At 49.0% G+C, this 13215-nt stretch overlaps 1 protein-coding gene across 2 annotated transcripts in view; it reads left to right on the top strand.

Moving 5' to 3' along the window:
- The window catches only part of Ndst1 (N-deacetylase/N-sulfotransferase (heparan glucosaminyl) 1), a 45441-nt gene that overhangs the window by 27424 nt on the left and 4802 nt on the right, over positions 1 to 13215 (top strand). For both annotated transcript variants that reach the window (XM_013025556.1, XM_013025557.1), the window contains 7 exons: positions 637 to 822; positions 2418 to 2546; positions 3307 to 3489; positions 4625 to 4721; positions 6454 to 6577; positions 8612 to 8786; positions 11924 to 12094. In XM_013025556.1, the coding sequence (XP_012881010.1) occupies positions 637 to 822; positions 2418 to 2546; positions 3307 to 3489; positions 4625 to 4721; positions 6454 to 6577; positions 8612 to 8786; positions 11924 to 12094 (1065 nt within the window). The remainder of the gene's footprint in view (positions 1 to 636; positions 823 to 2417; positions 2547 to 3306; positions 3490 to 4624; positions 4722 to 6453; positions 6578 to 8611; positions 8787 to 11923; positions 12095 to 13215) is intronic.

Here is a 13215-nt window from a genome sequence, read left to right as displayed (position 1 = left end):
AGCTCAAGGCTAGCACTCTACCACTTGAGCCACAGTGCCACTTCTGGCTTTTTTCTTTTTGCTTATGTGGTGCTGAGGAATCAAACCCAGGGCCTCATGTATGCAAGGCAAGCGCTCTATCACTGAGTCACCTTCCCAGCCCAATAGTCAAACTTCATAAACAAGAAACTGAGATTCAAGAAGGTCACAGTAGTACTTAAACCCCAGCCTGTGTCTCTCCTGGGATTAAGCTCCCATCAACTTGAATGGAAGATCTGGAAAACTTGGTGAGAAAAGATGGATACTTGGTAGACCAGCTTGGGCTTGCTTCCTGGACAATTAAGGGCAAGAGGAGCAGGAAGGCTCCCCTCTTCCCCACCTCCTATCCTGCTCTCTGGGGTATGTGAGTCTTCTGAACTGGAAGATGTGTGTCCTTCATGGAGAATTGGGAGAGGGAGACCCAGTGCTACCCATCACTCAGTCTGACATCCTAGACACTTCCCTTTTCTTTCTGGGCCCTGGTCTCATCATATGGGCTCAGACCAACTGGCTGGCTATATTTGCCTTGGATTTTTCTTTCACATACTACAAAGGGAGGATAAGGCCTACAGGAGAAAGACCCCTGTCTTCATCTTGTTCTGCTCATCTTCTCCCTAGGAGCATGGCATTCCCACAGACATGGGGTACGCAGTGGCGCCCCACCATTCGGGTGTGTACCCTGTGCATGTGCAGCTGTATGAGGCCTGGAAGCAGGTGTGGAGCATCCGCGTGACCAGCACAGAGGAGTACCCCCACCTGAAGCCAGCCCGCTACCGCCGTGGCTTCATCCACAATGGCATTATGGCAAGTGGCCCCGGCAGCAGGAGGAGGGGGTGGTGGGTAGCAGGCATGTGCAGGTGCCATCCTGGGAAGCAGGGCTGTGCTGAGCTGTCATAGGTACCACTTTGGCCCTCTGAGATCCATCCTGCAGAAGGTGCACTGTCAGTTCGCCCACTTCTATGAACTCCTTAGATTTTGTGACAGAGGATCTAGGAGTGAGCAGTCTTCAAAGGGGTTCTGATGAGGATGAGAGATGGACCTTTTAGACCCATTTCCTCACTTAAAAACTTCTCTTGAGCTTTTACAACGTGTAAATCCTTTTCTAGGGATTGGGGACATAGAAGTATGCACAAAGCAGACAAGTTTCTGGCTTTGTCAACCTGGCTGGAATTCTAGTGGCAAGAGACAACGTGCTTATGGAGGTGTAATGTATATACTAATCAGATGATGAAGGTGCCTAGGGAGAGGCAAGCAGAGAAGAGAGGTAGGGGAGGGGCTATGAGTAAGGGTTAGGGAAAGTCTTCCTGGGGTAAGCCATGCTACTACTGGTGGAGGAACATTGAAGACAGAGAAAGCAGCACGTGCATAGGCCCTGAGGCAGGCTTGTGCTGGGTACGTTAGAGGACCAGCTAGCAGATCAGTGTGTCTGGAGAGGAAGAAGTGAGAGGAGACGATGGATGTCAGGGCAGTGATAGGCCAGAAGGCGCAGGGCTATGGAAGAAGTGAGAGGAGACGATGGATGTCAGGGCAGTGATAGGCCAGAGGCGCAGGGCTATGGAAGGGTGGCCGTTGATGGGCTTCAGCTACTGCGCAAACATGGGAGGGTTTCAAATGGGGCATGGTCTGACTTACATTTTAAAAAAGATGTCTTCATCCTGCCTGTTTCATGGAGTTTAGAGTGTAGGGTACAAAAGTGGAAGCAAGCAAATCATTTAGGAGGCCATTGCCTTCCTCCTCCAGAGGAGAGATGGGTCCCAGTGCGGGAGGGGGACGTGATTCTTAATTGGGCTTGTTAGAAGCTGGAGCCCTGGGTCTGCCCAGGTGGAAGTAAGGTCTAGGAGGGAGACAGAAGTCAAGAGTGACTCTTAAGGTTTCTGGCCTGAGACATTAGAAGGATGTATTTTCATCAGTGCAAGTGGGCGTCTGTAGGAATAAAAAGTTCATATATATGTCTATGTCCGTCCATCCATTCATCCATGCACTTTCTCAATACTAGGGACTTACATTAAATGTTGAGCACTAATTGGTGACAAGACAGGCCCATTTCGGCTCTCTTACAGCCTGGTTTCCAGAAGGGAGAACAGATAGTGCATGATATGCACATGACCAGGCGATGTGCAGATATTGCTTGCAGATTATGACCGACAGAGGCATGTTACAGAATCTTCACTGCAAATGGTCTAGGCTTCAGAAAGTTATTCTGCTGCTCTTGAGCCTGCTCTGTTTGTGCAGAGGACATCAGCAAAGTATGAAATGACAAGGGTCTGTGTTCACCAGGTATGGTGTCACAGGGGGAAAGGCTGTGTTTCTGAGGAAATGTGGCCCTTCCCCTGGGAAAGAGTCCTCCTAGCACCATCCATGCCTGGATATATCACAGCCCCTCTCCTGCCTTGTCCTAGGTCCTCCCTCGGCAGACCTGCGGCCTCTTTACACACACCATCTTCTACAATGAGTACCCTGGTGGCTCCAGTGAACTGGACAAGATCATCAATGGGGGCGAGCTCTTTCTTACTGTGCTCCTCAATCCTGTGAGTCCTGTGTAGCCTGCTGCTGGGGGGTGGGGTCTGCTCAGAGCCTCTCTGCAGATGCAGGGATTTCTTGGGATGGGGAATGGCAAGAGGCCAGAAGGAGAGCCTGGAAATTGAGAGAGCTCCTTTCCAGTTCCAGCACTGCCCTTTCTCTGCTGCTTGAGCTGGGGGAAGACCTCAGAACTTTCTCTTTTGTATTTTATGCTCATAAACTTTCTTACAAAACTAGTAGCATTTCTCTGCATATTCTCTTTCTGGTCTTTGTTCATATGTGCACACGTGTTCCTGTATATGCACATTTGTGTGCACTAAGACACACACACACACACACACACACACACACACACACACCTTCACTTGTTACTTGAGGCTGACATCTGAGGATCATGGTTCCAAGCCAGCCCAGGCAGAAAAGTCCCCATGAGACTCTTTTCTCCAGTTAACCACTCAGAAACCAGAAGCAGTACTGTGGCTCAAAATGGACTCTGTTCTCTTCATGTCCCACATATATTACCCCCTCCAAATTCATAAAACAATAGCTCCTAAACAGCTCACCCTTTCACTTTAGGTTTGGGGGGACAGTCACACTTGGGTTTGTCCTGGCTTTGCTGGCTCAAGGTCACACACTGAGGTTGCTGATGGCCCAGTGCGCCTTGCACTGGTCTTGGGCAGACTGCAGCAGGGCTGGGGTGATGGTGGTGAGAGTGGTGGCAGCTCAGTGCTGACTGGCTGCTGCTTCACTCCTGTGCTTCTGGAGCAGATCAGCATCTTCATGACACACTTGTCCAACTATGGGAATGACCGCCTGGGCCTGTACACCTTCAAGCACCTGGTGCGCTTCCTGAACTCCTGGACCAACTTGCGGCTTCAGACTCTGCCCCCGGTGCAGCTGGCTCAGAAGTACTTCCAGATCTTTTCTGAGGAGAAGGACCCGCTTTGGCAGGTGGGTCAGGGTGGCCTTATGCCTTGCTTCAGCATGGGTTGAGGCTTGGCCTTTCCATTCCATACCTTCTCGAGTAGCAGCTCAGGTGGCTGTTTGCTCACCGGTGGGCATACACTGGTTCCTGTGCAAATATGTTCACATCTACACATAGGTACACACCTCCCTTCTCGGTGCATCATGAACTCATACACAGCTTTGGAAAAGACAGCCTTTAAGAACTGCTGGTGAGGGGCTGGAAAGGTGGCTCAGTGGTACAGTGCTTGCCTTGCATGCATGAGGCCCTTGGTTTGATTCCTCAGTACCACATGAGCAGAAAAGACCAAAAGACCAGAAGTGGCCCTGTGGCTCAAATGGAAGAATGCTAGCCTTGAGCTGAAGAGCTGAGGGACAGCTCCCAGGCCCAGAGTTCAGGCCCCACAACCAACTCCCCCCCCTCCCCTCTTCCCTCCAAAAAAAGGTAATGTCATATAGCTGAAGTGTAGCAGGTGACTGCTCCGCCTAGGGAGACTCTCCTCAAGCCTCTCATGCCCCTTCAGTTTGGAGCCATTGGAAAAAAGACTGAGGGGATGGTTTGGAGCTGTCCTTGGGAAAGTCTGCACCTCCTGGCTGTTAAAAGTTAGAAGCAGGAGCTAGACTTGTAGCACATTCGCAGTTCAGACCAGAGGTCCATAAACCACAAGTCCTGACTAAATCTATTCTTGGCCAGTTTCTCTAAAGAAGGTTTTCTTGGCACCAGCCCCACTCCTGCTCAATTTCATGAATACTGTTGGTGCGCCTCTATCATGTCACAGTGGCAGAGTGGAGGTGAGATAGCATCCAAAACCTCCAGTGTTTACTAAACATTTCCCAAAAGGCTTACTGAACTCTGGAGCAAAAGCTCACTGACCCCTGGTTCAAGCATTACTAGACCAGCTGGGCATTTAGCCAGGCTCTGTGGGGGACATGACACCAACCAGAAATTGTCCTTGCTTGTCATAGCTCAGTGTCTAGAGGTAAGGATGTGATGACGGTGTATGTAGGCATTTTGCCCATGGTTGGGGCCATACATCTCTGTCAGGCCACAGATGCAGTGTGTGGGGGTCTGTCTCATTGTGGGTTTCCGGGCCTCCCTTACTTCCTGTCCATGGTGTTTTAGGACCCCTGTGAAGACAAACGCCACAAAGACATATGGTCCAAGGAGAAGACATGTGACCGCTTCCCTAAGCTCCTCATCATCGGGCCCCAGAAAACAGGTAGGTCTCTCTATACCCTTGCTGTCTTAAGCCACCAAACTCTGGGGACTACCTGCCTTTCTTTTCCCAAAAGTGGGAGTAACTTAGAGCAAACATGAATTGCCCATCACCATGGAGATTGGAAGGGAATGGAGGGTGAACCATTGCCTTAGTAGTGCTCCTTCGGTCCTCCTGGGAGTCTCTGAGCCTAGGCAGAAAGGAGGCCTGATCAGCTGCTCTGCAAGTGTGCATAGTGTCAGGCAAAGAGGAATGATCAGTTAGTCATGTCTGCCGGAGGTGCAGGGCAGGAAGCATTGATGTGATTGAGGAGCATTTACCACGCACATGTTTCTGTAAGGCCTAAATGGATGCTTCCATTTTATAGACAAGAAACTCCAACTGGGTGTAGTGGTACATGTTGGCAATCCCAGCACTCAGGAGGTGCAGGCAGGGGATGGAGAGTTTGAGGCCAGCCTGTGCTACATAGTTTCACAGTACCAAAAAGGAAAAAACAAAAAGGAAGAAAGGGGCTGGGAAAGTGGCTCAGTGGTAGAGCGCTTGCCTTGCATGCATGAGACCCTTGGTTCGATTCCTCAGCACCACATAAGCAGAATAAAGCCAGAAGTGGCACCGTGGCTCAAGTGGTAGAGTGCTAGCCTGGAGCTGAACAGCTGAGGGACAGCGCCCAGGCCCAGAGTTCAGGCCCCATGACTGCCAAAAAGAAAGAAAGGAAGGAAGGAAAGAAGGAAGCCAATGTTCAGGAAGTTAGGTAACTTGCTGTAGTATACTTGGTTAGAAAATGATCAACCAAAGCTGGGAAACTGGCTCAGTGGTACAGTGCTTGCCTCATATGCACGAGGCCCTGGGTTCAAGTCCGCAGCACCACATGAACAGAAAAGGCCAGAAGTGGTGCTGTGACTCAAGCGGTAGAGCTCTAGCCTTGAGCTGAAGAGCTGAGGGACAGCGCCTAGGCCGAGAGTTTAAGGTCCACAACTGACAAAAAAGAAAAGAAAAGAAAATGATCAACCAGATTGGTTCCAGGACTTGAAACATGATTTATGTGACCCTGAAGCTTATGGAAGGTCTCCTTAGGAGGAAGAAGGGGAGAGAGAATGAGTAAGGGGAGGGCACCTCTAAGAACTCCATCAGAACTGGAAGTCTTGGCTTCTTAAGAGTTTCACATAGGCCAAGCACTGTGGTACATACCTGTAATCCCAGCACTCAGGAGATTAAGGCAGGAGAATTGTGAATTTGAGGTCATCCAGGGTAACATAGCAAGACTCTGACACGAATGAATGAATGAATGCACACATGTCTCACATTAACAGCTTGAGGGTCAGAGCTCCCTTTCCCTGGGTTGTGCCCAAGTGCTAGACTGAACAAACGTCCAGGGCTAGAGGAGCTGCAGGAAACATCTAGCTGTAAGGTTTAGAAGAGACATTAGTCCATCTCACATGGCTGCCAGAGTTCAGTGGTAAGAGGATTCCAAGGCCAAGTCCTTGTTTTGTGATGAAAGGTGCTGTAATAGATTAGTGATGTCTTCAAGGGGTGTAGGAGTTGGGGTGTCCACATGCATGCCCTACTTGCCATCTTGGATTTAGTACAATTTGGTTCTTCTATGGATGTGGAAACCTAAGACCTAGGGAAAGCAAGCTGCTTTTCTAGCACCTCCATTGAGTATTGTGGAGGTAGGCCCAGAACCCAGATTCCATTGTGGGCTCAGCCATGGTCTTGGCTTCCTCCCTTTCTACAGGTACCACAGCCCTCTATCTGTTCCTGGGCATGCACCCAGACCTAAGCAGCAACTACCCCAGCTCAGAGACTTTTGAAGAGATCCAGTTTTTTAATGGTCACAACTACCACAAAGGCATTGACTGGTAAGGGGCCTTTCTCTTCATAGCAGGACTGGAGGCCATCGTGGAGCCATCTGGAGAGGCCTGCAGGGCCTAACAGGGAACAGCTGGCACGTGCTCACACACAGCGGAAGTGTTTATAAACAGGGAGTCCTGGTGGGAGAGCTTTGTCACAGATGGGATGATTGATAGGAAAGCACTTTGAGCTGCTGCATGACCTCGGGCAGAGATTGCTAAACTTGGAATCCAGCCCTCTCCTTGCTTGCATGGAAGCGTATGAGTACTAGAGGAGGGGAGGGATTCGCTCCACACCCCACGATCTTCTGGTGAAAGTCCAAGTATTTTGACCAAGTATTCTAACTTTTCTCTCTGCAATTGGCCAGATGTGGGGAGAAGGTATTCTTGGGAGGCCTCCAAAGGTATTGGACGGCTTCTCCTGAAGTGAGTAGAGTCACAACTTCCCCGCCAGAATTTTCCCCAGATGTCACCTTAAGTGTATGGGGGCCAGTATGGGATGTTTTATTTTTCAATTTTTAAGTCTTGTATGAATATATATTATCTTCATTTGTTGTTCCTAGGTTATTGGACATTCTGGGTGGAGACGGTGGGCTTTTGTCTTTTTCTGTTGATATTTCTATCTTTCATCTGCCTATCATCTCTCTGTCCATCTGTCACCTGGTATGTCTGCCCATGTGTCTGTCTATCCATGTACCTATGTACCTATATGTCATATTTCTGTATGTCTAACATGTCTCCTCTTTTACCTAAAACCCCCTATGGCCAGATGTATTCATCAAAAGGCAGCATATTTGAATTTAGAAAAGTAATATGGTGTGAGGCCTCTGCTTAGTGACATCTTCCACAGGGCAATACATTAACATGCCTGCGGCAAGGCCTATGAATATTTATACAGTAAGATCAAGAAGTTGGGTTTTGTTGCCAAATGGCTTTGGTATAAGCTTAGGAAACAAAGCTTCTGCTTTCTTTGCTTTCCCAAGTTAGATTTTACAAAGAGAATTCAGAAATATGAGATAGGAAGATTCTTTGGTTTTGTGGGTGGGCCTTAGGTGGTCACTGGAATCAAAGAAGCCCTGGGTGATTTTGTCAGAGGGGTCCTTGGGATTCCTTTGATAAGAAAAGAGTAGAGTTTCTTCACACTTAATTAGGATGTCTTGTTTCCCATGAATTGACAATTGGCACATCTATCTTACATGGTAGGAACCCTGGGAGAGTTGGGGCTGTTGGTTAAATTTATTCAGGTGGTCATCTCCCAGGGTGGGAGGTGGGACAGTTCTCTAGAAGGCTATGCGCATGGGCAGGCCAGGGGTGTGGGTATGGTGACAGGTGTTCATGTACAGCAGGCCAGGGGTGCAGGTACAGTGTGTACGGTGGCAGGAGGTGATCCTTCTGGTCTTCAGGTCCACACATACAGACTGGAAAGAGAGCTCACTCTTTTTTTTTTTTTTTTTTTGGAGCTTGAACTCTGGGCCTGGGTGCTGTCCCTCAGCTCTTCAGCTCAAGGTGAGCACTCTACCACTTGAACCACAGCCCCACCTCCGTTTTTTTTTTTTTGTGGTTTATTGGAGATAAGAGCCTTATAGACTTTCTTGCCTGGGCTGGCTTTGAACTGCGATCCTCAGATCCCAACCTCCTGAGTAGCTAGGATTACAGGCCTGAGCCACCAGTGCCCAGCAGAGAGCTCACTCTTTAGAGGCCTCGCTCCCTTCTCCTCTGGTCCTTCCCAGGTTGCAGGGAGAGCCACACGGAGCCACAGCTAGCTCCCAGGGGCAGAGTCAGTTAGCTGTGGGAGCATCTAGGGTTTAGGATAGAATGGCACAGCTCCCACACCTGCCCCACCACTCACACCACACCCAGAGTCTTCAACCCTCCTGACTCCATAGCCTCTACTGAGAGGATCAGATTTGAACAGGAGCCTATCTAGTGGCCGTTCCTTGCCAGGGGAGAGTCCTGGTTGTCTGGGGCAGTGTGGCCTGCTTTCTTTCTGAGGAATGTCTGCCCTCAGCAACCCTCACCATGTCCCTGTCTGGCTTTCTGCAGGTACATGGAGTTCTTCCCTATCCCCTCCAACACCACCTCCGACTTCTACTTTGAGAAAAGCGCCAATTACTTTGATTCTGAAGTCGCGCCACGGCGGGCAGCAGCCCTACTGCCCAAGGCCAAGATCCTCACCATCCTCATCAATCCAGCGGACCGGGCCTACTCGTGGTACCAGGTAAGCAGGCTGGAGTGCAGAGTCAGAGTGGGGTTCCCACTGACCCTTACTCAGCAAATATTGACTAAGCACCTGCTTTGTGCAGCCCTGAGTTAGGCATCAGGCGTGTGGTGATGGGTAAGTACAAGTTCTGCCTCTGAGGTGTTCCCAGCCTGGCAAGGATGACAGGCAGAAATCGATGACTTCGCAGTCCCGGCTTCTTGATGGCTCCTGTCCAGGGGGTAGACCTTGATATAGCTTAGACTTGGTGAATGCTGATCTGGGCTCAGCTGGCTGTGGGTTTCCCAGTGGACATGGTTGGGTGGGAACCTGGGAAAGGGCAGGACACAGGGCCTGCCATTCTATAGTGTTGCAAACAGCCAGACTGCAGAACTGGCTGGATGAAGCCTAGGCCCTGCCTGGCTATGTAAGAGCAAGACTCTCATTTCTGTGACCTGACTCCATTTCTTTTGAGTACAGTTAATTGGGCCTCCCAGTATGGAGGCTGAGGGTGCACTCCTCTTCTGTCTGCTAGGCTCCCAAGAGGGCTGTACTGTACTACCAAAGTTTTGGTTTTGGAAGTGGCCCTAGTGCCCACAGCCACATTCCTTATCAACTAGGGCTATTCTTGGTATTGGAGGATGCTTGGGCCTTACCCTGTGGTTGCCTGGGGGAGTGTCATTGTCTTGGCCAGGGAGGCTTGGCCACTTAAAAAAAAATATATATATATATATATATATAATTTATTGCTTTAAAAATATATAATTTTATTGTTGTTATTAAGGTGTTATGCAGAGGGGTTGCCATTTCATAAGTCCAGTAATAAGTACATTTATTGTTTTAGACAATGTCACCTCTTCCTTCACTTTCCCCCAGTTTCCCACTCTCATCCCTGCCCATAAGTTGCATAGTTGATTTTGTTCACCCTTCCTCCCTCCATTTATGCACCCACCTTTGCCCCACTAAAGAGAAAAACCCCAAAGCCAAAATGAACACCACCACCACCACCAACAACAACAACAAAAATCCATTTCCTGGAATTTGTTTCATTAAATAATATTTTAATGTTCAGAGGAGTTACATCTTCCTGTTACTCCCCTAAGATTATCCTCCTTTAGTCTGACTGTGAATGCCTACAGTCCTGTACAGGTTATCATGTCCAGGTACATTTTAGACCTAGCTTCCGTATATGAGTGAGAGCACATGACATTTGTCTCTCTGAGCTTGGCTTATCTCACTTAGCTTGATTTGTTCTAGGTACATCCGTTTCCCTGCAAATGACATAATCTTATTCTTTCTGATGGATGAGTAAAATTCTATAAGTACCACGTTTTTGATCCATTCAGCCATTGAAGGGCATCTGAGGTGTCTCCATAATGGCTATGTGAATAATGCATCAGTGACATGGATGTGCGAGTGTCTTTACCGTATCCTGACTTGGAGTGTTCTGGGTAGATGCCCATGAGTGGTATGGCTGGGTTACAGGGAAAAATCTGTTTAGTTTTTTTGAGGCACTTGGAAAGTGCCTTGCGGACTGGTTGTACTAGTGTACATTCTACCAGTAGTACAGGAGGGCTCCTTTCCCCCATACCCCTGCCAGCATTTGTTGGTGTTCAAGTTCATAATGTCGGCCAATCCAGGCCAACATGTGGGGTGAGATGGAATCTCAGAGTTGTTTTGAGTTGCATTTCCTTTATGGCCAGGGATATTGAGCATTTCACCATGTATTTATTTGCCAGTTTTATTTCTTCTGGGAAATTTCTCTTTAGCTCCTTTGCCCATTTATTGATTGATTTCTTAGTTTGGGGAGGGGTTACTTTTTGAGCTCCTTGTGTATTTTGGACATTGGCCTGGCCACTTTTGAGCCTCCTCACCTGAATGCTTGTTGGGCTTCACTGTGTGCCCTGCAGTGCCAGCAGGTACAGGGAAGATCATCTTTGCTCCTAGTCCTTCAGACTTCTCGCCCTCTAGCTGCTCCCGCAGCCTGGGGAGGGGATAGTTCCTCTTGTCCCCTGGAACTTTGCCTCATACCTTGATATGCACCTTTCCTGTGCCTGCAGTCAGGGGTAACTGAGGATACAGCAGGCAGGCAGGTCAATTCTCTTCCCTACCTGTGCCTAGCACTGAACAGAGAACTGCTCTCTGCTCTTATGGGGAGATGGCGACATAGAGGAAGCTGTCGCAGGTCCAGCTGGCCTCCTGCTCTATACTCAGGGCGATGTTCCACTTCTGACACCTCACAGGAGCATCATGGCAGTTTTCTAGAAGGCAGGAAAGGCGGGGGGCGGGGGGAGGAGGGGGTGGGAGATGAGTGTGTATATCTACTTCACATATGATGTGAAGTTTCATGTGGTAGCATTTTGAACCTAGTCTTCTAAATCTAAACCCTTACTCTTTTTCTAGTCTACAATCAAAGGGCGAAGGGAAGGAGATAAGGAGAAAGACTCATTCATACCAGGAGGGTCCAGGAGAAGCTGGAAGAAAAAGAAGGGTGATGTTCTGTCTCAGGGAGGCCAGGAAGAGCCAGAGGCTATTGTGAACATTGCCTGGGCTGTTTTGACATTGGAGGAGGGCAGGTCCCTGTGCTCTGGACTGGAAATTCTCCTGGTGTCAGTGGCCTTCAGCATTATTTTTCAGTAATTCAGACTCAATCCTTCCGATTTCCATAAAGGAGAATTGAGCTGCTTGGTGTGCATAGCACCTATGTCTCTTCTAACAGGACATGTTCTGTTTCAACAAGGAGTGTATGAACTTTGGGACAAGACTTAGAGCAGGTATTTTTCTCTGCTTGGCATTTCAGAACATGGCTTTTGTTTTCCTGTGTTTAGCAGTAGCTGCCTTCTGTATATGACTGATTCCCTTTATCCTTTCATGATGGTGGCATTGACTTTTCTTTTGAAATAAATGGATGTGAAAAAAGAAAGGTGAGTCATTGTCAAGAAAACAATGCTGACATTGTGGTGCCACAGGATTCATAGAGACTGTGTGAATGGCCAACATTTATTTTAAAAAGATGGGAAACTGAGACCCTGGGTTTAGTGACTTCCCTGAAGACAAACAGCAGTGAGAGGCAAAGCTGGGGCAGGCTCAGGATCTCCACACCTCTGCACATGGACGGCTGTCTCCATGTGACATGCCACCTTCTCCCTCATCTGCAGCACCAGCGGGCTCATGATGACCCAGTGGCTCTGAAGTACACCTTCCACGAGGTGATCACAGCCGGCCCCGACACGCCCTCCAAGCTGCGGGCCCTCCAGAACCGCTGCCTGGTCCCAGGCTGGTACGCCACCCACATCGAGCGCTGGCTCAGCGCCTTTCACGCCAACCAGGTAGCCATTGCCCCTACCCCTTGGAGAGCTGATCTCAGTCTCTGGGGACTCAGAAAGCCCTGGGGTTGGATGGCTAGGAGGAAGAGAAGGGGCATGGTGACAGGGTCAAGTCACATGAAGCCTTTTCTTTCTCTCTTATTTTGTGCTGGTCCTGAGGCTTGAACTCAAGGCTTGAACTAGTGCCACAGGTCCACTTCTGGCTTTCTTTTGGTGGTTAATTGGAGATAAGATCTCACAGACTTTCCTACGTGGGATGGCTTTGAACCCCTATCCTTAGATACTAGTTAGGATTATAGGTATGAGCCACCAGTGCCTGACAAGAAGACTCCATCCACCCTTTTGTGGTATTGGGGATTGAACTCAGGGCCACTAGGCTTATTAGGCAGGTGCTCTACCACTTGAGCCACTCCATCAGCCCCCTTTGCATTTATTTCTTTATTTATTATTTATTTATTTTGTTGATCATGAGGCTTGAACTCTGGGCTTGGGAGCTGTCCCTGTGCTCTTCAGCTCAAGGCAAGCGCTCTACGGCTTGAGCCACAGCACCACTTCCAGTTTTCGAGTGGTTTGTTGGAGATAAGAGTCTCACGGACTTTCCTTCCTGGGCTGGCTTTGAACCGTGATCCTCAGATCTCAGCCTCCTGAGTAGCTAGGATTACAGTGATCCTCAGATCTCAGCCTCCTGAGTAGCTAGGATTACAGGCATGAGCCACTGGCACCCGGCAGCATTTAGTTTTTGAGATAGGTTTTTGCTTTATACTGAGACTGGCCTGGCCCTTTGTCTTTTTATTTGTACTTCCCCATATAGCTGGGATGACAGATGTGTGCCTCCATGCTCGCCATTGATTGAGATGAAATCTCTCTCTCTCTCTTTCTCTCTCTCTCTGTGGGGCTTGAACTCTGGGCCTGGGTGCTGTCTCTGAGCTCTTCAGCTCCAGACTAGCTCTACCTCTTGAGCCATAGGACCACTTCTGGTTTTCCTGGTGGTTTATCAGAGATAAGAGTCTCATGGCCTGGGGCTAGGAAGGTGGCTCAGGGGTAGAGCACTTGCCTTGCATGCATGAGGCCCTGGGTTTGATTCCTCAGCACCACATAAGCAAAAAGAAAAAAGCCAGAAGTGG

This window comes from Dipodomys ordii, unplaced genomic scaffold (genome assembly GCF_000151885.1).
Source record: "Dipodomys ordii isolate 6190 unplaced genomic scaffold, Dord_2.0 Scaffold85, whole genome shotgun sequence".
NCBI lineage: Eukaryota > Metazoa > Chordata > Mammalia > Rodentia > Heteromyidae > Dipodomys > Dipodomys ordii.
This window is presented reverse-complemented; position numbering and strand designations above follow the sequence as displayed.